The sequence below is a fragment of the Heptranchias perlo genome, chromosome 14, assembly GCF_035084215.1.
Source record: "Heptranchias perlo isolate sHepPer1 chromosome 14, sHepPer1.hap1, whole genome shotgun sequence".
NCBI classification, from domain to species: domain Eukaryota; kingdom Metazoa; phylum Chordata; class Chondrichthyes; order Hexanchiformes; family Hexanchidae; genus Heptranchias; species Heptranchias perlo.
The window spans coordinates 7,584,367-7,610,259 of NC_090338.1; the positions used below are offsets into that span (position 1 = coordinate 7,584,367).

At 44.4% G+C, this 25,893-nt stretch overlaps 1 protein-coding gene across 2 annotated transcripts; it reads left to right on the forward strand.

Moving 5' to 3' along the window:
• Positions 1-6,003: 6,003 nt before the first annotated feature.
• On the forward strand, positions 6,004-24,607 carry zmat2 (zinc finger, matrin-type 2). 2 transcript variants are annotated; one of them, XR_010965622.1, is made up of 7 exons: positions 6,004-6,127; positions 9,264-9,357; positions 14,441-14,564; positions 15,089-15,162; positions 18,316-18,461; positions 22,319-24,235; positions 24,272-24,607. XR_010965622.1 is itself a non-coding variant. In XM_067996010.1 (6 exons), exons 1-6 carry the CDS (start codon positions 6,110-6,112, stop codon positions 22,460-22,462), a joined length of 600 nt encoding a protein of 199 aa, XP_067852111.1. In that variant the 5' UTR covers positions 6,004-6,109; the 3' UTR covers positions 22,463-24,241. The 2 variants fall into 2 exon arrangements, 1 of the variants encoding a protein (XP_067852111.1); XM_067996010.1 differs by lacking the exon at positions 24,272-24,607 and having other exon boundaries at positions 22,319-24,241.
• Positions 24,608-25,893: the final 1,286 nt, after the last annotated feature.

Genomic DNA, 25,893 nt, shown 5'->3' on the forward strand with positions numbered 1-25,893 from the left:
AACTCGCTGCGTTAAAAAAAATACTCTGCTCATCTCCCCTCTGGTTCTTTTGTCAGTTCTTGTAGATGACGACTAAAAAATGGGGGAGGTATTTAAGAAGTATTTTGCACCAGTCTTTACTAAAGGGAAGGATCTTGGGAGAAGACGTGAATCCTGAAGTGGTTGAGAGCGAGTTAAGTGATATTTTGATGGATAAATGGAAAATTTTACATAAGTTAGTTAAAGGAAGACAAAGCTTGTCACCTGCTCCCCACCTTCAAAAGCCTCCTCAAAAACTAACTCTTTGATCACCTCCTCCTAATTAATCTCCTAGTATTGCTCAGCGTTCATTCCCACCTCTTGTGAAGAGTCTTAGGCTGTTAATTATGCTAAAGGCACATTATGAATGCTAGGTGATGGAGTTTAATGAAGCAATGTCCTTGGACCCATCAAGATAAACTCTTTTGAAATCAGAATCACTTGTTCCAGTTAAAAATCAACCTATTTTAATGCATCTCACTCTTAAAAGGTAAATGTATGCTAAGTAGTCTTTCAATCAACATGTATTTTTTGATCAAAAATCTTGTTGCTAACTTTTTTTTCACTATATTGACAACAATGGTTAGGAATATTGCATATCTCGCAGCACAGTCAATCTGCCTCCGGCTTCTCTTCCTGGAGGTTAAGAGAAAGGTTTAGATGTGGAGCTATCTCACCATCAGTAATAGCGCTGATTGTTGCCTTAATCACTTCTAGACTCACCTCCCAACTTTCTCAAATCATTCAAAACTCGTACTACCTGCGTCCTGTCTCGCACTAAACCCCATTCCTGTTGACCAGAGGAGGTGGAGGAAGAAATATTTAAGCAAATATATGAAATGAGTAAAGGACATAGAATAATAATCATGGGAGATTTTAACTACCCCCATATAAGCTGGGAAGAAGAGGTAGGTAAAGGGTACAGGGAATTGAGTTTTACAATGTGTGCAGGACTCACACTGGCGAAAGGTGGGAAGTGGTGTTCCACAGGGATCGGTGCTGGGACCACTGTTGTTCACCAGTTACATCAACGATTTGGACTCGGGAATCGGAAGTACAATTTCAAAATTTGCGGATGACACCAAATTGGGGGATTGCAACAAAATACAGGAAGACATTAATAAACTTGCAGAATGGGCATGTAATTGGCAAATGAATTTCAATATAGTTAAGTGTGAGGTATTTGTTCTCCTTATTCTCTCTACCAAAAAGGTACATTTTGGTAGGGAGAATAAGGAGGCCACATACTTCTTGGAAAATAAATCTAAATGGGGTAGAGGAGCAGAGGGTATCTGGGGGTACAGATACACAAATCACTAAAAGTAGCGACGCATGTTAATAAGGCCATAAAAAAAGCAAACCAAGCACGGGTTAATTTCTAGAGAGAATTGAAAAGCAGAGAAGTTATGTTAAACTTGTACAGAACATTGATTAGACCACACTTTGAGTACTGTGAACAGTTCTGGTCTCTATATTATAAAAAGGATATAGAGGGACTGGAGAAGCTGCAAAAAAGATTTACTAGGATGTTACCAGATCTGAGAGGTTACACCTATCAGGAAAGATTGAACAGGATGGGGCTTTTCTCTAGAAAAGAGAAGACTGAGGGGTGACCTGATAGAGGTCCTTAAGATGATGAAAGGGTTTGATAGGATAGACGTAGAGAAGATGTTTCCACTTGCGGGGCAGACCAGAACTAGGGGCTATTAATATAAGAAAGTCATGAATAAATCCAATACAGAATTCAGAAGAAATTTCTTTACCCAGAGAGTGGTTACAATGTGGAACTTGCCACTCCACAAGGAGTAGTTGAGGCGATTAGCATAGATGCAGGGGAGGTTAGATAAACACATGAGAGGGAGAGGAATAGAAGGATATGTTGATAGGGTGAGATGAAGTACGGAGGGAGGGAGGAGGCTCGTGTGGAGCATAAACACTGGTATGGTCCTGTTGGGCTGAATGGCCTGTTTCTGTGCTGTACATTCTATGTAATTCTATGTAATGATCTACATTGGCTCCCTATCTCCCAACAGATCGAATTTAAAGTTTTTGTCCTTGTCCACAAATCCCACCCGACCTCTGCAATCTTTTTCAGCCTTCCGCCCTTCTCCCTCAACATCCAGCCCTCGACATCTCTCTGCTCTGCCTCCTTCCCTCCAGCATCTGTGGCAGAGCCTTCAGCAGCACCGGCCCTACTTTTTGGAACTCCCTCTCCAACCCGTCCACTCTCCGAGCCTTCCTCACCGCCTTTAAATCCGTCTCGAAACACACCTCTTCAGCCTAGTTTTCGGTCATCTCTCCTAACCCTCCAGTAAAGGCTTCTTTTCTCCTCTGTGAATAGCTCCGATTGGAGGCATTGCTGGAGACTTGACTGCACGATGTCTGACCACGTCACGTCTACAAATATTATTGCATTTACGTTGCGTAGATTGGGTCCCCTGCAGTTGAGTATTTTTGCTTGTGGTTTTGTACCAGCAGCTGTTTTTGCGACAAGTTCCAAGAACCAGGAGGCCACCCAGGAGCAGGACAATAGGGGAAAATGAGGGCGGGGAAGAGGGGAAACCAGAGGTGGGGGGAACTTTGATTCCACCAGTAACTAATAGTAACTCATTGACATTGCACTGATAACTAATACTGGTATCACTCAGATTCCCCTCATAACCAACAGTAATACAATAACTCACTGATAGTCTACATATAACTGGTATTAATAGGTGTAATGCCCCGATATCCTACCTGTAACTAGTAGTAATCCTATAACCTGCTGATATTTACCAAGAAACGAGAGCCAGAATTCCCCCTGCACAAGGTGCGGTCGGGCTCCCAGTCGATGACACTTTTAACAGGCCCCGTCTCTCTCCCCGTCTCCAGTTCTGTGTGAAGGTGACAACTCTGAACTGGAAACCTCGGTCAAAGCCGACCTGTACTTGGACTTAGCACGTTAAAATCGGGTCGGCACAGACCGACCTGAATCAAACCGAGAGATCGCACAAAGAGCAGCAGGATTGGTGTTTGGGACACTTCTCACAGGGCACATCTTCCTAGACTCAGCTCAGCACCAACATTTCTAAACTGCTCCCTGGGCTCGAACTCAACAAAAGAGAATTTTTATAGAATGATATAAGTAACCTTTTCTCATCCCATGCTTTTAAGAAAAAAAAACAGAAAATGCTGGAGAAGCTCAGCAAATGAGGCAGCATCTGTGGAGAAAGAAACAGAGTTAACGTTTCAGGTCGAAGAACTTTCGTCAGAACTGGAAGATGTTAAAAGAATTAAAGTTTTTGAGCAAGTACAGAGCCGGGGAAAGGAGGGAGGGAGGGAGGGGAGGAAACCCCCTTGCAATAAAGACTAACATACCATTTGCCTTCCTAATTGCCACCCCTTCCCTCCCTCCCCCCCTTTCCCTGACTCTGTACTTGCTCAAAAACTTTAATTCTTTTAACATCTTCCAGTTCTGACGAAAGGCCTTTGACCTGAAACATTAACTCTGTTTCTTTCCCCACAGATGCTGCCTCACTTGCTGAGCTTCTCCAGCATTTTCTGTTTTTATTTCAGATTTCCAGCATCCGCAGTATTTTGCTTTTGATTCCATGCTTTTATGATTTGAGTTTATCAATGACTTAGATGAGGGGACCGAGTGTATCTAAGTTTGCTGATGATACAAAGCTTGGTGGAAAAGTAAACTGTGAGGAGGACACAAAGAGGCTACAAAGGGATATAGACAGGTTAAGTGCATGTCCCCCTCCAAGTCACGCACCATCCCAACTTGGAAATATATCGCCGTTCCTTCATCGTCGCTTGGTCAAAATCCTGGAGCTCCCTTCCTAACAGCACCGTGGGAGAACTTTCACCACACGGACTGCAGCGGTTCAAGAAGGCGGCTCACCACCACCTTCTCAAGGGCAATTAGGGATGGGCAATAAATGCTGGCCTCGCCAGCGTCGCCCACATCCCATGAACGAATTAAAAAAAATAGAAAAGCAGAATGTTTTTTAAAAGGTGAGAAATTAAGAAATGTTGGTATTCAGAGGGATTTGGGTGTCCTTGTACACGAATCACAGAAAGATAACATGCAGGTACAGCAAGCAATTCGGAAGGCAAATGGTATATTAGCCTTCCTTGCAAGGGGGTTGGAGTATTAGAGTAAGGAGGTCTTGCTGTAATTATATAGGGCTCTGTCTGAGGTCATGTCTAACTAACTTAATTGAATTTTTCGAGGAGGTGACAAGGTGGATCGATGAGGGTAGAGCAATTGATGTTGTCTACATGGATTTTAGGAAGGCTTTTGACAAGGTCCCACATGGCAGATTGGTCAAAAAAGTAAAGGCTCATGGGATCCAAGGGAATGTGGCAAATTGGATCCAAAATTGGCTCAGTGGCAGAAAGCAAAGGGTAATGGTCGATGGGTGTTTTTGCAACTGGGAGGCTGTTTCCAGTCGGGTGCCGCAGGGCTCGGTACTAGGTCCTTTACTCTTTGTGGTATACATTAATGATTTGGACTTAAACGTAGGGGGCATGATTGAGAAATTTGCAGATGACTCAAAGATAGGCCGTGTGGTTGATAGTGAGGAGGAAAGCTGTAGACTGCAGGAAGATATGGACTGGTCAGATGGGCCGAAAAGTGGCAAATGGAGTTCAATCCGGAGAAGTGTGAGGTAATGCATTTGGGGAGAGCAAACAAGGCAAGGGAATACACAATAAATGGGAGGATACTGAGAGGTGTAGAGGAAGTGAGGGACCTTGGAGTTCATGTCCTTAGATCCCTAAAGGTAGCAGGACAGGTAGATAAGGTGGATAAGAAGGCATATGGAATACTTTCCTCTATTAGCCGAGGCATAGAATATAAAAGCAGGGATGTTATGCTGGAACTGTATAAATCACTAGTTAGGTCACAGTTTGAGTACTGCGCACAGTTCTGGTCACCACATTACTGGAAGGATTTAAATGCACTAGAGAGGGTGCAGAGGAGATTTACTAGGATGTTGCCAGGACTGGAGAATTTTAGCTATGATGGCAGATTGGATAGGCTGGGGTTGTTTTCCTTGGAACAGAGGAGGCTGAGGGGTGATTTGATTGAGGTGTACAAAATTATGAGGGGCCTAAATAGAGTGGATGGGAAGGACCTATTTCCCTTAGCGGAGGGGTCAATAACCAGGGGGCATGGATTTAAAGTGATTGGTAGAAGGATTAGAGCAGAAATGAGGAAAGATGTTTTCACCCAAAGGGTGGTGGGGATCTGGAACTCACTGCCTGTGAGGGTGGTAGAGGCAGAAACCCTAATCACATATAAAAAATACCTGGATGTGCACCTGAAGAACCGTGACCTGCAAGGCTACGGACCAATTGCGGGAAAGCGGGATTAGGCTGGGTGGCTCATTTCTCAGCCGGCATGGACACAATGGGCCAAATGGCCTCCTTCTGCACTGTAAATTTTCTACGATTCTAAGATTTTCTGGTGAGAACACATCTGGAGTAGTGTGTACAGTTTTGGTCTCCTTACTTAAGGAAGGATATACTTGCCTTAGAGGCGGTGCCACAAAGGTTCACTAGATTGATTCCTGGGGTGAGAGGGCTGTCCTGTGAGGGGAGATTGAGTAGAATGAGCCTATATTCTCTGGAGTTTAGAAGAATGAGAGCTGATTAGTCGTTGAGTACATTCAAGACTGAGATCGATAGATTTTTGGACACTAAGGGAGTCAAGGGACATGGGGATAGGGCGGGAAAGTGGAGTTGAGGTAGAAGATCAGCCATGATCTTATTGAATGGCGGAGCAGGCTCGAGGGGCCATCCGGCCTATTCCTATTTCTTATGTCCCTATATATTATTATGCACTCCTGGGATGTAACTTGCAGTCACAGCTCCTTGCCACGTTTCTTTTACAGGCGCCAATATTTTGTAGCAATATCTTATACTATTAGGTCCTCCCAGTCCTATAGGGGGTGCTGTTGTTTACTGACAGGGCCTCCCACTCGCAGGTAACCTCTTGCCTGTTTCAGGGTGTCGTTGGTGTTGGATCCTCCTCGGGGTTCACGGCGGCCAGGCGGGATCCCCGCGACTGTTTCTGCGGCCGGGAGGGAGGAACGGGGCGAGGATGGCGTCCGGGAGCGGGGTGAGTGAACTCAGCGCGGGGGCCGGGGATCCGGCGGCCTGCGGGCCGAGAGCCTCGGACTGCCGGTTACCACAGCCGCTGGGCCGCCGGCCTGACCTCAGTCAACCTCCCTCCCCTCACCCTCCCCTCCCCTCCCCCTCCCCGCAATAAATAAACATCAACCGACCAGAGGGGGCAATATATGAGGGGGAAGGAGGGGCAATGAATGAGGGCAATAAATGGTGGGGGGGGGAATGAATGAGGGCAATGAAGGAGGGGAATAAATGAGGGCAATGAAGGAGGGGAATAAATGAGGGCAATGAAGGAGGGGAATAAATGAGGGCAATGAAGGAGGGGAATAAATGAGGGGGAAGGAGGGGAATAAATGAGGGGGAAGGAGGGGAATAAATGAGGGGGAAGGAGGGGAATAAATGAGGGGGAAGGAGGGGCAATAAATGAGGGGGAAGGAGGGGCAATGAATGGTGGGGGGGGAAGGAGGGGAATGAATGAGGGCAATGAAGGAGGGGAATAAATGAGGGGGAAGGAGGGGAATAAATGAGGGGGAAGGAGGGGCAATGAATGAGGGCAATAAATGGTGGGAGGAGGGGAATGAATGAGGGGGAAGGAGGACAAAAATGAGGGGGGCAATAAGTGGGGGAAGGAGGGGCAATAAATGAGGGGAGGAGGGGCAATAAATGAGGGAAGGAGGACAATAAATGGGGGAGGGGTACTAATTGAGGGAGGAAGGATGTTCGGAGGGGCTGCCAGAAGGGAAGGGTATAATTGGGGGAAGCGGGCAATAAATGAGGGGGCCCACAGGAAGGGAGGGGAATAGAAGGTGTGATCGAAGGGGGAGGGAGGCTGCATGAAGAGGGAGGGAAATAAATGAGGGAAGGCAATAGATAGGGGTGCTGGAGATAAATGGGAAAGGGCCAAAATTAGTTTTCTTTGTGAGATGTTATCAGGAAAGGCTGAACAGGCTGGGGCTCTTTTCTCTGGAAAAGAGAAAGCTGAGGGGGTGGCCTGATAGAGGTCTTCCAAATTATGAAGGGGTTCGATAGGTTAGATGTAGAGAAGATGTTTCCGCTTGCGATGAACCTGAACTAGGGGTCATAAATATAAGATAGTCACTCATAAATCCAATAAGGCATTCAGGAGAAACTTCTTTACCCAAAGAGTGGTTAGAATGTGGAACTCGCTACCACAGGGTGTAGTTGAGGTGAATTGCATTAGATGCATTTAAGGGGAAACTAGATAAACACATGAAGGAGAAAGGAATAGAAAGTGATGCTGGTAAGGTGGGAGAAGACTTGTGTGGAGCATGAACACTGATAGACCTGTCGGGCCGAATGGCTTGTTTCTGTACTAGGTAATTCTGTGTTATGAATAGGCAAATAATTGAATATTTTCAGAATTGTGTGGTTCGAATGAATCTCATGCGTTGTTATTGATTACATATTTACAGAAAGAACAAACTTACATTATATAGCTCCTTTCATGTCCTCCGCATGCCCCAAAGTGCTTCACAGCCAATTAATTACTGTTGTCATGTAGACAAATATGGCAGCGGATTTGTGCTTGGCAAGATCCCACAGTTAAAAAAAAAAAGCCCTCAATATGTAAGTGAATAAATGGCCAAATTTATCCATGTTAAAAATATAATTGCAACCAAAATTGGGGAGACTCCAATAACGAGTCCTGATATCAGTTCGAAAAGAGAGGATTTTTCTTAGGAAGGGAAAGAATGCTCGAGTTTACCTGTAAATATATAGCACTCTGTCCATTAATTGCAAGGAAAAGCCAAATCATGTGGCATTATGTTGAGATTTTGCTTTCTCCCCCCTCCTCCCCACCACGCCTCTCAATCGAATGGTTTTAACACCTTGTATTTAGATGGTGTACAGCTCGCTGATTTGAGCTGTGGAACATCAGAATTCATTAAGTGCTGATATCTTTGACACAGAAGTGTGAAAAAACAATCCATCACATTCCAGATTTGATCCCCTCGACTCCCGTAAGTCAGAAGTTTTAGGACGAACGTGTAAGTCAGTTGTTTCATCTGCCTCGGGCGATCCTGGTAGGAGAACCATACGGGAATTTTTCGTGGGGGCTTGGGAAGAATGTGTGAGCCATGTTCTAAAATTCAGGAATGCAGCTTTGCAGTTGGATTTGGAAATTGTCCAGTAAAATCAGGACATTTGTATGGTGCGGTTCAGTCTGAAACAAATAACAATCTAGTTGATTTCAGGGAAGGATTAGTTTGACTGCAAACATCCTTATGACTTTCCAAAGTACGCAGGCCACGACTGGATACAGGCTCAACCCGGGGAAGCAGAATGTGCAATATTGTTTTTGAGTGCGGCTCGTAAATTCAATGGTGATGCATTTTCAGCTATTTATTTACTGCATTCTCTCTCTCGTCGAGCTGTATTACTCAGACAGCTCCTGATAGAGTTAAATGTTGTCAAGGCAAACTAGACTTTTTTTTATAAAAAAAAGGTTCTTTTTTTTTGGCACTGGTTTTAAACGAGTGTCCAGATGGGAACATTCTTACTGATCTGATGAAACAGGTACAGTGGTGTAGTGGTTATGTTACTGAACTAGTAATCCAAGAGGCCTGGACTAATAATCCAGAGAATTTGAATTCAGTTTTAAAAAAAAAAAAATCTGTAAATAAAAAAAACTGTTAAAATTGTCCATGAAGCTGTCAGATTGTCGTAAAAACCCAACTGGTTCACTAATGTCCTTTTAGGGAAGGAAACCTGCCGTCCTTACCAAGTCTGGCAGTTTTGTGACCCTGGGTGTGTCATCTGGTAAGGTACAAGGGAAAGAAAACGGGGAATAAAAACTCAATTTTGACGCGGGTAACTTACTTTTGACAGATAATGTATCTGATCTCGGAGTGCTTGGTGCTGCCACTGAGTGATAGCGTAAAGAAGAAATGTTGTTTTTTAACATTGCCACCATCCGTCTGAACTGGATTCCTCCTTTCTCTCTCTCTCTCCTCTCTTCCCACCCTCTGCATGCTTACCTCACTCGCTTATTCACTTGCAGGGACACAGGCAGTATCTGGGGGCGTATGCTTCCTGTTTCACTCTTTGATTAGAGCGTGGTTTTCCCAGTTTTTATTTTTAACCCACCTGTCCTCACCCTGCAGACGAAAAATATGGACTTCCGCAAGAAGTGGGACAAGGATGAGTACGAAAAGTTGGCGCAGAAACGGTTGCAGGAAGAAAGAGAGAAGCGAGATGGTGAGTCAATGTCCTGGCATGAAGATTTCACCCCCCCCACCGAAAGGCAGTAGCCTGTATTTTCCGATTGGTGTCGTTTTAACGCTGGTGTTAACTCTTTTATTTTAAAATAGTTTAATACTCGTTGGAAAATCTCAAGGCGCGCGGAGTGTGCAGTGATTCTGTCGCTTAAAATGTACTCTTAATGCTGCTGTGTTAGCAGCACACAGGAAGTTTTGCACTTTGTTTCCCATTCGTTTAGTAGGGAGTATATTTAAAGTTATAGCAAATTTTGATGGCATCAAATTTAAATTTGCAAAAGCAAAATAAATAATGGTGTATTTTAATTTTTCCCTTTGAGATGTTTGAGGATGCCCTTTCAGAATTTCTTTAGTACAAACTTGGATTATTTTGTAATATTGCTGCTGTACAGCTATTAAAATCTTGTTGATACATGGTGGTAATCCCTTTGAACGTAATCCTGGAGTTTGGGAATTCAGAATGTTACTGTATTTTATTAATTTCCAAAGTCTAAGCATGTTCTGACTATCAGTTCTGCGAAGAGTTCTTAGTCACTAAATGTAACAAAAGGAGTCAGTCCTCTGATCCCTCAGTGAGTTTATACAGTGAGTATCTGAGTCTTACTGGGCAGGAACACCCCAGTTTGCTCCCCTTTCTGTGCTGAGTTCACTGATCTCAGCTGAGGTTGCAGGTGGGCAGCTGCAGGACAGGATCTGGTGCACATGTGATGCTTCCACAGAGGTATAGCACTCCCTTATCTACATGGGAAATGGCCTGTCATCCTGTTCTCAAGTGATGTCCACATACATGTATTTTCGCAGCAGGGGCCATGGAATAGTGAGGACCCTGGCTGTTTGTGTACCCCCAGCTGCTTAGTCTGTGTAGTCTCCCACTGCCACCCTGGTTGAACTTGGCCAGTCCGGGTATTGACCTTCTGGCCCGCGTAGCTTAGTGCCACAACACGCAGTGCCTTTACCCATTAAAGTTTAAGATGTTGTGACATTTTACATATGTTTTTTCTGTTTTTTTTAAACTTTCAGACACAGCCCAATTTATTTTATTCCCTGGTTTCTTCAATACAGCATCGGGACCATTCAACCTCGCAGGCAGTGCAATGTTAAAGCACTCGACATGTTAGTTTGTAATGAACAGCTGCAGGGAACGGGATCGCGCATGCCAAATGTATGAGCCAGGGCTTTGCTTTCGACCCTAAAGCAGATAGTTCAATGATTGAACGGGCAAAGGAAGATAAAAGTGTGAGAGTGTGTAGGCAAAGCTGCATTTTAATGATTGAGAAAATATAACGAGGGCAAGTGCCTCGAGAAAACGGAGGAGGATAAAAAAATGTCATAGGTACAGCACAGGAGGAGGCTACTCAGCCCATCATGCCTGTGCCGACTCTTTGAAAGAGCTATCCAATTAGTCCCATAGCCCTGTAAATTTTTTCCCTTCAAGTATTTATCCAATTCCCTTTTGAAAGTTACTATTGAATCTGCTTCCAGCACCCTTTCAGGCAGTGCATTCCAGATCACATCAACCTGCTGCGCAAAAAAATTTAAAAGAGAATTTCAAATTAAGATCATCTCTTGATATATAATGGGGGGAAGAGTAGTATACACATCTGATAGGATAATATGCAACTAAAGAGTGTGAAGGCATGTAAAATATAGAGGGAATTAAAACTTAGTAAATGAACATTTAGGGTTCTGATTTATTTTTGTGTTTTTGTCATTTTTTTGAAAAGCAAAATCAATTAGGTATTTAGCAAATTTAGTCACTTAGAATCATAGAATTATATAAGAACATAAGAAATAGGAGCAGGAGTAGGCCAATCGGCCCCTCGAGCCTGCTCCGCCATTCAATAAGATCATGGCTGATCTGATCCTAACCTCAAATCTAAATTCATGTCCAATTTCCTGCCCGCTCCCCGTAACCCCTAATTCCCTTTACTTCTAGGAAACTGTCTATTTCTGTTTTAAATTTATTTAATGATGTAGCTTCCACAGCTTCCTGGGGCAGCAAATTCCACAGACCTACTACCCTCTGAGTGAAGAAGTTTCTCCTCATCTCAGTTTTGAAAGAGCAGCTCCTTATTCTAAGAGTATGCCCCCTAGTTCTAGTTTCGCCCATCCTTGGGAACATCCTTACCGCATCCACCCGATCTTAAAATGCGGGCACAGAAGGAGGCCATTTGGCCCATCATGCCTTTGCCAGCTCCCTGAAAGAGTTACCAATTGGTCGCACTCCCCTGCTCTTTCGCCATAGCCCTGTGAATTATTCCTTTTTTCAAGTATTTATCCACTTCCCTTTTGAAAGTTACTATTGAATCTGCTTCCACCGCCCTTTCAGGCAGCGCATTCCAGATTGTAACAACTCGCTGTGTTAAAAAAAAATTCTCCTCATCTCACCCTCCCCCACCCCCCCCCCACCCTCGGTTCTTTTGCCAATTATCTTAAATCTATATCCTCTGGTTACTGACCTTACCGCCAGTGGAAACACTTTCTCCTTATTTATTCTTATCAAAACCCCTCATAAATTTGAACACCTCTGTTAAATCGCCTCTTATCCATCTCTGCTCTAAAGAGAACAATCTCAGCTTCTCCAGTCTCTCCACATAACTGAAGTCCCTCATCCCTGGTACCATTCTGGTAAAACTCCTCTGCATCCTCTGCAAGGCCTTGACATCCTTCCTAAAGTGCGATGCCCAGAATTGGACACAATACTGCAGCTGAGGTCTAACCAGTGATTTATGCAGCGAGTAACTAACCAGTCAGTGGTTGAGTATATTCAGGACTGAGATCGATAGATTTTTGGGCACTAAGGGAATCAAGGGATATGGGGATAGGGCGGGAAAGTGGAGTAGAGGTAGAAGATCAGGCATGACCTGATTGAATGGGGGAGCGGGTTCGAGGGGCCATTATGGCCTACTCTGCTCCCATTTCTTATGTTATTTATAAAGGTTTAGCATAACTTCCTTGCTTTTGTACTCTATCCCTCTGTTTATAAAGTCAAGGATTCCATATACTTTTTTAGCAGCCTTCTCAACTTGTCCTGCCACCTTCAAAGATTTATATATGTGAACCCCCCCCCCCCACCATAGAGCAGATGCGCTCAGGAAGTTCCCAGGTGAGGCCGATGGGGCAGCAGTAGGAATGCTGCATTTCTGCTTCAGCGCCCCTTTGACTGGGCAGGGAGGAAAGTCGGTTTGGTTGCTCCTGCTCCTGATTGATATCCAGTGACCCGAGGTGGAATTTGTGAGAGTGCGGGGTCCAGCCAGGACAGGATCAGGTTCGGCTCTGATGCCCCAACACGGTCAAAGACCCTGCAGTGACTGCGTGGTTCAGCGGCTGTCACTGAGCCTCACTAGGCACGAGCGTGGGTCAGAGGTAAGGCTGCAACTTTGTAGTCTGTGCCCCGCACTCACATCGTAACACCCTTGTGCCAATTGTGCGCTTTGTGATAATAACAATAACTTGCATTTATATAGCTCCTTTAACATAGTAAAATGTCCTGAGGCGCTTCACAGGAGCGTTATCGAACAAAATTTGACACCGTGCCACGTAAGGAGATTTTAGGACAGGTGATCAAAAAGCTTGGTCAAAGTTGTTGGTTTTAAGGAGCGTCTTAAAGGAGGAGAGAGAGGTGGAGAGGTTTAGGGAGGGAATTAAAGAGCTTAGGGCCTAGGCAGCTGCAGACACGGCCGCCGGTGGTGGAGTGAAAGAAATTGGGGATGCGATTTGTTACTCGCTGCCTAAAAAAAATTCTCCTTATCTCACCTCTCTTTCTTTTGCCAATTACATTAAATTTGTGTCCTCTAGTTACCGACCTGTCTGCCATTGGAAACATTTTCTCCTCATTTACCCTGTCAAAACCCTTCATGATTTTGAACATCTCTATTAAATAATCCCTTTAACCTCTGCTCTAATCCAAATTCCAATCTGCAAATTATATCTTCCAAAATAACAGCAGTTAGTCAGAACCTGAAGGAGAAGGCTGGTTTAACATTTTGGCCAAGACACTTAGGAAGGATGTTAAGGCCTTAGAGAAGGTGCAGACGAGATTTGCTAGACTGGTACCAGGGATGGGGAACTTCAGTTATGTGGAGAGACTGGAGAAACTGGGGTTGTTCTCAGAGCGGAGAAGGATAAGGGGAGATTTAATAGAGGTGTTCAAAATTATGATGGGCTTTGATAGAGTAGATACGAAGAAACTATTTCCACTGGCAGGAGGGTCAGTAACCAAAGGACACAGATTTAAGATAATTGACAAAAAAAAAACAGAGGGGAGATGAGAATTCTTTTTGCGCAGCGAGTTGCTACGATCTGGATTGCACTGCCTGAAATGGTGGTGGAAGCAGATTCATTAGTAACTTTCAAAAGGGAATTGGATATACACTTGTACTTGAAAAGGAAAAATTTGCACGGCTATGGGGAAAGAGCAGGAGGAGTGGGACTAATTGGATAGTTCTTTCAAAGAGCCAGCACAGGCATGATGGGCTGAATGGCCTCCTCCTGTGCTGTATGATTCTATTCTATGATCCTTCATTGAAACTGTGACTGTGATGTACACGTCCTTCCTCTGAAACGTTAGCCTATCTTCTCAGATGCTGACTGATCTTGCAAAAGAATTGGACATGTACTTGAAGAGGACTGATTTGCAGGGTTATGGGGAAAAAGCTGGGGTGTGGGACTAAATTGGAGAACTCTTTCAAAGAGCCGGCACAGGCACGACAGGCCCAATGGCCGCCTGTGCAGTAAGATTCTATCTGCAAATTCCTACTTTTCCGTTTTAATTTCAGATTTCCAGCATCTTGAGAATCGCTGAAATGTTTCTATGCAAAAATAAATTTATAGTTATTTCAAAGAATAACTTTGAATGAAGGAATGCTGTGTGTGCTTCTTCACAATTGTCTATTTCAGTTTAATCATGTTAAGAAATTTGCAGAGAAACGTAGGACTGGAGATGTACATTTCCGAACCTGCAAAGGGGACGGTGCCCGATCTTAACAATTTTATTGCAGGAGGTATTTCTAAGTAACACGTAGCTCATTTCCACATCTTAATGCTTTTTGCTTTTGTTTCAGCCAAGCCTCCGGTACCAATCAAACGTGAGCTCCTGCGCCACCGGGATTATAAAGTGGATTTGGAATCGAAATTGGGCAAAACCATCGTCATCACGAAGACAACGCCCCAGTGTGAAATGGGAGGGTGGGTGCTATGTTTCTCTCTCCTGTTCTTTTTTTCCCTCCCCTCTTTCCACTTCTGAGGATGCTGATTCTTCCTGGGGAGCTCTTCCACCAGCCCTCCTCCCTCTGTATCTCAGTCTTCACCTCTCGGGCTGGTGCTGACTGATCCGCTGTGTTCCCTGTTTCTCTTTTTGAAGGTATAATTTGCAGATTGTGGAATTGGGATATGTGAGTCCTGTAAATGAGCACTTGTGGCCCCGAGAGTGGGTTCAAGCCCCCACTCCAGAGGCATTCTAGTTTTACTGAGAAGACTGATACAGTTAGGTTTTATTCCAGTGGTAAACCCAGGTAAATTCTGTTAAATGGATCAATAGTGGCCCACATACAAGTTGTAATAGAGAGAATAGACTGAACACACGAGTCTTGTACATATCCATGCAGCAGGGATCATGAGACAGTATAACTAAATTACTGAGCGAAAGAGGGATCCTTTTTCACTGTCCCCTTTTTTCTTAAAAGCTTATTTTGTGTGATTTCTCTCGGCAGATATTACTGCAACGTCTGTGACTGTGTGGTGAAGGATTCCATCAATTTCTTGGATCACATCAATGGCAAAAAACGTAAGTGAACAGTACGGGAGCGGGTGGCAGCTGACAGCAGTGTAACTATAATTGATTGTGTTTCTTGGAGAACCTGTTAAGTGTTACCTGGCTGCTGCACAATTATACAGAAAGTTATTCAGTACACAGGGTGTCACCAGGTCTGATTGGTACATTGGTGACAGTACACTACAGGGGGGAATAAAAATACACTCAGCATTGTGCAATGCTCTTAATTCATCACCTCAAATTGCTCCGACCTCTACCAGGCCTGGAATTCACAGTACCTTGCCCTAGTGTTATACGGCTCAGAATGTGTCACAAGTACAACCTACATGGCAGAAGGACAAGTCTTTATTTTTGAGGATAGTGTGATTCAGTAAAATTCCATTGCAGCACCACCTCATGACGTTTCAAAGTCAATTAAATCCTCCGAGCTACGCTTGTTTTCCGTGACATTTTTTTCACAGAACGCAACCCAGATAAATTTGTTAGAACAGCGAAAATGGGGCAGTGGAGTGATAAACAATCCTGATCATGTGCTCACTCTATCCTCCCATGAGCATTTTCTAGCAGGGATAACTGTGAAATGATTATGAATCCCAGTAGCTTTATCTCTGTCCCCGCACCCCCCCACTATCACCACACTAAGCAGGCACTGAAGTCAATTCTAGCATGCTGAAATGAGCTAACCTTGCAGGCACCTGGGATCAAAGGTGGACGTGCTGGTCTGTTTTAGTAGCACCCCAGCCAGTACCTTTAATCACTGGCCCATCGGATGGTAACAAGCGGCTATTCTGTTTGTTCCAGTTCACGATTTGGAGAACCGAATGATCCCAAGTTGTTTTACCCCTTAATAAATATGCAATAATCCATACGGATCCGATAATCCAGCACTTGCCTTGGAATGTATTGTTTTTCTGACTTCTACATGGCAAAAGAACCAGAGGCGACATGAGGAAAAAATTTTTTTTAAGCAACGTGTGATCTGGAATGCACTGCCTGAAAGGGTGGTGGAACCAGAATCAATAATAAATTTCAAAAGGGAATTGGATAAATACTTGAAGGGAAACAATTCATGGGCTATGGGGAAAGAGCAGGGGTGTGGGACTAATTGGAAAACTCTCTCAAAGAGCTGGCACAGGCAAAATGGGCCGAATGGCCGCCTTCTGTGCTGTATATGATACGTTGAATAAACCAAAAGAAACCTGATGTGTTGTCTTGAGATAAAATGGCTTACGTTCCACTATTTGTTAAGCATGGAGTATTTTGTCATACTGGCAGAGTAGGTCATTGAAGACGGTTTACTTTGTTTTGGTAGAATCTGCTACCCGATCACAGTGGAGATTAGATTCAGCTCAGTGCTGATCAGAAGCAGAATTAAATCTCCACAGTGTTCGAAAAGCACATTCCAGCAGAACCAGGATAAGCTCCGGGGGCTCGGGCATCACATTCGAATCAGACGCAGGGCGATTCACTGGTGATTACGGTGGCACAGGAGGTGGATTGAGATCTCAATCCGAATCCCGTGGGCTTGAGATGGTTTTTTATATTAGTGTGAGCACCTGGGTGACTATACTCTGAGCCGAAATTAAGTGCGTTAGTGTGGGGTGTGTTCCAATTCAGGAAAAAGAACATGGGATCTCGTGTAAATTAGGCTGCACTTTCACTAAATTGACAATTTTTAAAAAAATAAATAATTTTGTCAGAATTTTATATAAGTTCCCATCTCCCCGTGTCCCACCATAGATTTAAATGTACAGTGTTGTCCAAAATAGTCAGAATGTCATTCCCATTAGGCATTCCTTTCAATAGCTCCAACAGGCATTTTAATTTCTGCAACCTGCCCTCGTAATTTAGCCCCGATATCATTCTGGTGACAAAAGATGGTTTGTGAAATTCCTGGGAGGAGTGATAGAAACATTTAAATCTCTGAGCTCAGTTTTATATAGATTCATATTTTTTTTTCATTTATATTTAAATAAAGGAATGTGCCAACTGTTTCTTTCTTTTAAATTTGCTGCATCTGAACCTACAGAGCGTCAGAAATGGGAAATTTTGTGCCATCTGCTTTCTGTGTGAATACATCGCATTTGCACCGGAGTTAGAGTGCTCCAGGGAACACACCGCTTAACTCGTCCGGTTGTGGATTGATACGGACTTTAGAAGGTTCGAACTTTGTGTTACGGTGGGCACTTTCCCATCTGTAAGCGCAGGGGAGTTCTCTCCAGTGTCCTGGCCAATATTTATCCCTTGGCCAATATCACTAAAGCACATTATCTGGTCAATATCGCTTTGCTGTTTGTGGGACCTTGCTGTGTGCGAATTGGCTGCTGCGTTTCCTACATTACAACTTTACTTCATTAGCTGTAAAGCGCTTTGGGACGTCCTGAGGTTGTGGAAGGCGCTATATAAATGCAAGTCTTTTTTAAGGGAATCAAAACAGCCAGTTAGTGAAACTGGAGTTGAGGAAATTCCTTGCCTTTTTATCATGCTATGCAGGAGATACATAGTAACAGGAATAGGCCATTCAATCCCTCGAGCCTGTTCCGCCATTCAGTTAGATCATGCTGATCTGTATCTTAACTACATTTACCCGCCTTGGTTCAATATCCCTTAATATCTTTGCCTAACAAAGATCTATCAAACTCAGTTTTTGAAATTTTCACTTGGCCCCCAGCCTCAGTAGTTTTTAGGGGAGAGAGTTCCAGATTTCCACTACCCTTTGTGTGACGGAGCGCTTCCTGACATCACCCCTGAATGGCCTAGCTCTAATTTTAGGGTTGCGCCCTCTTGTTCTGGTCTCCCCCACCAGAGGAAATATATTCTCTCTGTCTGCCCTATTGAATCCTTTTATCATTTTAAACACCTCAATTAGATCACCCCTCAGCCTTCTAAACTCAAGGGAATACAAGCCAAGTTTCTGCAACCTGCCCTCGTAATTTAGCCCCGATATCATTCTGGTGAATCTGTGCTGCACTCCCTCTGAGGCCAGTATATCCTTCCTGAGTCCCGGTGCCCGGAACTGAACGCAGTACTGATGACGAGTAGGGTGTAGTTAATACAAATCCTTATTCCCCCTTAACGTATGACTTTTGCTCTTGCAAGTTGTGACTGTGGGTCAGAGCATTCTCTTATCACACCCGGTTTGACGATACTATTTTTGCTCTGCAGACCAAAGGAACCTGGGCATGTCGATGAAGGTAGAACGCTCGACGCTGGACCAAGTAAAGAAACGTTTTGAGATAAATAAAAAGAAAATTGAGGAAAAACAAAAGGAGTATGATTTTGAGGAGCGCATGAAGGAACTCAGGGAGGAGGTGAGACTCTTGGGGAATGAGGGCAGTTCCGTTGCATTTGTCTCGGGTGCTTAATTGTATGGCTATTTTACATCATTTTGCCATATCAATAGAGAAAGTTAGTTGTTCTGGCCAATATTGATCCCTCAATCAACATCACTTTAAAAAAAAAAACAAATTATCTGGTCATTATCACATTGCTGTTTGTGGGATCTTGCTGTGTGCAAATTGGCTGCTGCGTTTCCTACATTACAACAGTGACTACACATCAAAAAAGTACTTAATTGGCTGTAAAGAGCTTTGGGGCGTCCTGAAGTTGTGAAAAGTGCTATATAAATGCAAGTCTTCCTTTTCTTTGTTCCCTACTCTTGACTACTCAAACTGAATCTTAACCGTTCTTTGATAATGAAAGGTTTATTTTGTTGCTCAGTAGTCTTGTGGAGCTCCCTCGATGGTTCAGTTGATAAGTGCCCAGTGCCGAGCTAAGCTGTACAGACCAGAGAGGTCTTGGCTTCGATCCCTGCTCTGTGCTGAGTTGGCTAATCTTGTTCGCTCAGGAATCTGCCATCGTTTCATCTCCTGATTGGCATCCAGTGAGTCCTCCTGGAAAGTGCACATGCACAGAGAATAGGATTAGGAGGAGGCCATTTAGCCCCTCGAGCCTGTTCTGCCATTCAATGCGATCATGGCTGATCTGTATCCTAACTCCATCCACCCGCCTTGGCTCCATATCCCTTTATACCCTTTGGCTAGCAAGAATCTATCGATCTCAGATTTAAAATTATTAACTGAGCTAGCATCTACAGCTTTTTGTGGGAGAAAGTTCCACACTTCTATCATCCTTTGCATGAAGAAATGTTTCCTAACTTCTCTCCTGAATGGCCTGTCTCTGATTTTAAGGTTATGCCCCCTTGTCCTGGACTCACACACCAGCAGAAAAAGTTTCTCTCAATCTACCCTATCAACTCCTTTCAAAACCCTAAAAACCTCAATCAATTCACCCCTTAATCTTCTATATTCCAGGGAACACAAGTCTAGTTTATGTAATCTCTCCTCATAATCTAACCCTTGGAGCCCTGGTAACATTCTGGTGAATCTGCGCTGCACTCCCTCCAAGGCCAATATATCCTCTCTAAGGTACAGTGCCCTGAACTGTACACTATATTCCAGATGTGGTCTAACCAGGGCTTTGTACAGCTGCAGCAAAACTTCCTCCCCTTTATATTCTCGCCCTCTAGTTATAAAGGCTAACATTCCATTAGCCTTGTTGATTATTTTTTCGTACCTGACCACTACATTTTAGTGATATGTGTACATGGATCCCTAAATCTCTTTGGACCTCCACTGTTCCAAGCTTTTCACCATTTAAAAAATACTCTGATCAATCTTTTTTGGTCCAAAATAGATGACCTCACACTTAAGCATTGAAATCAATCTGCCACAGTTTTGCCCACTCACTCAATTGGGCAGAGACCAGGTTGGGATTTTTTGCGATGGCTCCATCAGTGGAATAACTTGCTTGACATTTGGGAGGAGAGGTGACTGGGCTGCGATGTGTGGCTGGTGGCAGTGGAGCTGTATCCCCCTAACATGAGTTGGTGCCCGGAGGGGAGTGTGCCAGAGAAACTGGAGCATAGTAGCATCCTGAGGATCTGGAATAATATGCAGGAAAAGATACTGCTTTGAACACAGAAAATACCCAAAATACACAGCCAGTACGTCAGCATCTGTAAAAGAAAAGTTGCATTAATGTTTCGAATAGAGACCCTTCAACAGATGTTGAAGTGCTAACCTGCCTTTTCTCTTTCAGACCCGTTGTATATTTCCTGTTTTTTTTTGTTTTGTGATTTCTGGCATTTTGAAACCTTTCCTTTTTATATCCATCTCTTCATACTATTCCTCCTCATCCTTCTCTACCTGTCTGCAGCCTTTGACATGGTTGACCACACCATCCTCCTCCAATGCCTTTCCTTCTTTCGTCCAGCTGGGTGGGACTGTGCTCGCCTGGTTCCATTCTTATCTATCCAGTCGTAGCCAGAGAATCACCTGCAATGGCTTCTCTTCTGCTCCCTCACCATTACCTCTGGACTCCACCAGGGATCTAGCCTTGGCCCCTCCTGTTTCTCATCTACATGCTGCCCCTTGCCGACATCATCCGAAAAAACAGATTCCACGTGTACACTGGTGACACCCAGCTCTACCTCACCACCACCTCTCTCGACCCCTCCACCGTCTCTGATTTGTCAGGCTGCTGATCCGACATACAGTACTGGATCAGCAGAAATTTCCTCCAGCTAAATATTGGGAAGACCGAAGGCATTGTCTTCAGTCCCTGCCACAAACCCAGTTTCCCTTTCCTGTGTGCCTTAGCTTTCCTGACTCCATCCCTCTTCCTGACCCCTCCCTATCTCTGCAACCTCCTCCAGCCCTACAACCCTTTGCAATCTCTGCGCTCCTCTTATTGTGGCCTCTCGCATCCCCAATTTCCTTCAGCCCACCATTGGCGGCCGTGCCTTCAGCTGTCTAGGCCCTAAGCTCTGAAATTCCCTCCCTAAACCTCTCTGCCTTTCCTCCTTTTAAGACGCTCTTTAAAACCTAAATTTTTGACCAAGTTTTTGGTCAACTATCCTAATACCTCCTTATGTGGCTCGGTGTCAAATTTTTGCTTGATTTCTCTCCTGTGAAGCGCCTTTGGGACGTTTTACTACGTTAAAGGTGCTGTATAATTTTTTAAAATTCATTCATTGGATGTGGGCGTCGCTGGCAAGGCCGGCATTTATTGCCCATCCCTAATTGCCCTTGAGCCTTGGTGAGCCGCCTTCTTGAACCGCTGCAGTCTGTGTGGTGAAGGTTCTCCCACAGTGCTGTTAGGAAGGGAGTTCCAGGATTTTGACCCAGCGACGATGAAGGAACGGCGATATATTTCCAAGTCGGGATGGTGTGTGACTTGGAGGGGAACGTGCAGGTGGTGTGCCTGCTGCCCTTGTCCTTCTAGGTGGTGGAGGTGGCTGGTTTGGGAGGTGCTGTCGAAGAAGCCTTGGCGAGTTGCTGCATTGCATCCTGTGGATGGTACACATTGCAGCCACAGTACGCCGGTGGTGAAGGGAGTGAATGTTTAGGGTAGTGGATGGGGTGCCAATCAAGTGGGCAGCTTTGTCCTGGATGGTGTCGAGCTTCTTGAGTGTTGTTGGAGCTGCACTCATCCAGGCAAGTGGAGAGTATTCCATCACACTCCTGACTTGTGCCTTGTAGATGGTGGAAAGGCTTTGGGGAGTCAGGAGGTGAGTCACTCACCGCAGAATACCCAGCCTCTGACCTGCTCTTGTAGCCACAGTATTTATATGGCTGGTCCAGTTAGGTTTCTGGTAAATGGTGACCCCCAGGATGTTGATGGTGGAGGATTCGGCAATGGTAATGCTGTTGAATGTCCAGGGGAGGTGGTTAGACTCTCTCTTGTTGGAGATGGTCATTGCCTGGCACTTGTCTGGCGCGAATGTTACTTGCCACTTATCAGCCCAAGCCTGGATGTTGTCCAGGTCTTGCTGCATGCGGGCATGGCACTGCTTCATTATCTGAGGGGTTGCGAATTGAACTGAACACTGTGCAATCATCAGCGAACATCCCCATTTCTGATCTTATGATGGAGGGAAGGTCATTGATGAAGCAGCTGAAAATGGTTGGGCCTAGGACACTGGCCTGAGGAACTCCTGCAGCAATGTCCTGGGGCTGAGATGATTAGCCTCCAACGACCACTACCATCTTCCTTTGTGCTAAGTATGACTCCAACCACTGTAGAGTTTTCCCCTTGATTCCCACTGACTTCAGTTTTACTAGAGCTCCTTGGTACCTCACAATGCAAGATGTTGTTGTTGTTGTAGGAAGAAAAAGCTAAGGCATACAGGAAAGAGAAACTGAAGGAGAAGAAGCGGAAAGCGGAGGAGGAGCTGACGTTCGAGGAGGATGACGAGATGGCAGCAGTGATGGGATTCTCCGGCTTCGGTTCATCGAAGAAGAGCAGCTGACCGACCCCACTGGACTGACACGGGACATCCTTTGACTGACTTTTCTCTTATCCCTTGCTCCCCTTCCCCACTTTTTTTCTCTGTCTCCCTCCCCCCCCCCCCCCCCCCTTCTCCACCCCAATGGAGTGGGATTGTGCATAGCGTGAATGAAGATGTATTTGTTAATAAAGGATTCTGCTGTTGAGAACAGTTACAAGTACCCCTTTCTCCAAGGCCTTTTCACACAAATAGTTTCGAATGCATTCAGAAGGTTGCAGTGCTTTTGGTTTCAGCTGTTACATGTTTTAGGGACGGGGAAGGAGGAGGCCATTCAGTGCCTCGAGCCTGTTCCACTGTTTGATTAGATAATGCCTGATCTGCACCTCAGTTTACTTTTGTTAAAGATGGAGTGCAGTGCTCTTCCCATGAGCTCGGTGAGCAGGTAGCTCTGCCCTACAGGCAAGGAATGTCCCAGGTTCGGCCATGATCTAACTGAATGGCGGCACAGGCTGGAAGGGCTGAATGGGCCTACTGCTGTTCCTATGTTCCTGATCTGTACCGAGGTACTTGATCACAGCCGGGACAAGGTGCTACAACTGGCCTCTGCATCCCATGGGATAGGGAGGGGACAATCGGGCAGGGTTTCCCACCCTTGATTGTTATGTAGTGATCCTTGCAGAAAGCACGGCAGTGTGGACAGTGTCAGGTTCAGCTGTGATGCTCCTTGTAGCTGAACGTATGCTGACACATGATAAAATGGCCACATTGGTGTGGTGCCTGGAGGGCTCCTGACATTCATGGACTAAAACACCGGCATAGCAATCAACGACTCTGGAAAGGAGAAATCTTAAGGGGTGCAAAAATACTAGTTCTTAAACTCCCTTTGTTTCTGATCCAGGTGAACGGTATAAAATCCTTTATTAAGCATCTCATGGTTGATTATCCAGTTGACTATCCGAGTTAATTCAGGCGCTCTAACAATTCAGATAATTGAAAATTGTGTTGTTTGTGTGTCTGTGAGTGAGTTACATGCCAGGGAGAGAATTAGCAGCAAGCCACAAGAATGAAGTTGTAAAGTCCTTTTAACTGCAGAAATTTTTCTAAGCCTATCAAACTCATTGCTATGTTATTTTTTAATGATATTCGCAGGCATTTTAAAGTTTGAACACTGAAATGTTTGTGATGTCTGGTTGCACAAGTGCATCGCACCACTAAAATTGACAAGATGCTCCTCCATGTGACTCGGTGGATAAATGTGTGTGTGTGTGTGTGTGTGTGTGTGTGTGGTACTGAACTGTGTAGACCAGCAGATAGCGGGTTTTGAATCCCCGTCAGCCAGGGTGAAGCAGGGGGAGGCACTGCAATTGACTGCCACGACTCTGGGTTAGATGGAGGTTAAAAGAAATCGGACCGATCAACGTCCGTGGATACTTGGTGAGAAAAGGATCTTTTCCCCCACAGCCCTGCAAATTTTTTCCTTTTCAAGTATTTATCCAGTTCCCATTTGAAAGTTGCTATTGAATTTGCCTCCACCGCCCTTTCAGGCAGTGCATTCCAGATCAGAACAACTCCCCGCGTTTTATATATTTTTAAAAAAAAATTCCTCATCTCCCCTCTGGTTCTTTTGCCAATTCCCTTAAAGACTTGTGTGTCCAACACTCTAGTCCAGCTTGGGAATGTTCTTGCGAGTTATCTTTAAGCAAAACATTGATTGGGACTGTGGCCCTCTGTAAAAGCAATGTAATAGGGCTGGAGGGAGGAATACATCAATAATATGACCTACATTTTTTTTTTGTTTCCTTGTTACTGCAATGTGGAAGGAGCTTGAAGATTTCCAAAAAATCACAAGCTGTCCAAGGGATAAATATTTGAGAAGTAATTGGTTGCCCTGAGATTTTTTTCAGTTTGCTTGGCTCAAGGTAATAATTTATGTACCAACTTTATCAGAAAGTAAGATGGTGACTGATTTGTATCTGAAGAATGATTTGAATGCAGTGGGATGTTCCTTTTTTTTAGGTTTACTTTTTGTTGTGTGTGCAGTGCTCTGAAGATTCTACTTGTGCTTTATTTTTTTCTTCCAGTCGACACTTTCAAATACATGTGTGTGATTTCCATTATAAGAGCTTGGCATGTGACCCATTTTTTTTTATTAAAGATAAAACAGAATTTTATAATTGTTTTTTTTCCAAAAAGGTGCCTCTGTCGCGCGGAAGAAAACATAACTTGTTCTTTCTCATCCCATTGGAAAATCTGGCATCCCCCCCCCCCCCCCACTTCTAATTTTTTCCCACTGTCTCCTGAAAGAAAAAAAGACAGACTTGCATTTATATAGCACCTTTCATGACCTCACGATGTCCCAAAGCTGTTTACAGCCAATGAAGTACTTTTTTTGAATTAGTCACTGTTGCAATGTAGGAAACGCAGCAGCCAATTCACGCACAGCAAGAGCCCCTTGAATCTGCGACCCTCAGACGGAGAGTCTCATGTTCTCCTGTCTGAGCGAGCCGGGTGCTGACAGCTGTGGAGATACTGGTCTCTCAGAACCCATATATCCAGCTACATCAAAACTACAGCACAGAAACAGGCCAATCAGCCCAACAGGTCTGAAACTAGGGTCCTGAATCTAAATAAAGGAAATTACGGAAGTATGAGGTGCAAGTTGGCTATGATAGATTGGGGAACTTTACTAAAAGGGATGATGGTGGATAGGCACTGGCTAGTATTTAAAGAACGTGTGCAGGAATTACAACAATTATTCATTCCTGTCTGGCGCAAAAATAAAACAGGAAAGGTGGCTCAACCGTGGCTTACAAAAGAAATTAGGGATAGTATTAGATCCAAAGAGGAGACATATAAAATTGCCAGAAAAAGCGGCAAGCCTGAGGATTGGGAGCAGTTCAGAATTCAGCAAAGGAGAACAAAGAGATTGATTAAGAGGGGAAAGATAGAGTATGAGAGTAAACTAGCAGGGAACATAAAAACTGACTGTAAAAGCTTCTATAAATATGTCAAGAGAAAAAGATTAGTGAAGACAAATGTAGGTCCCTTACAGTCAGAAATGGGGGAAATTATAATGGGGGAACAAAGAAATGGCAGAACAATTAAACACATACTTTGGTTCTGTCTTCACAAAGGAGGACACAAATAACCTGCCAGAAATGTTAGGGAACCAAGGGTCTAGTGAGAGGGAGGAACTGAAGGAAACCAGTATCAGTAAAAAAAAAAGTGCTAGGGAAATTAATGGGGCTAAAGGCTGACATCCCCAGGGCCTGATAATGTACAAGCCAGAGTACTAAAGGAAGTGGCCCTGGAAATAGTGGATGCATTGGTGATCATCTTCCAAAATTCTATAGACTCTGGAACAGTCCCTACAGATTGGAGAGTGGCGATTCAAGAAGTCGGCCCATCACCACCTTCTCAGGGCCAAAATAGTGCAGTGGGATCTTTTATGT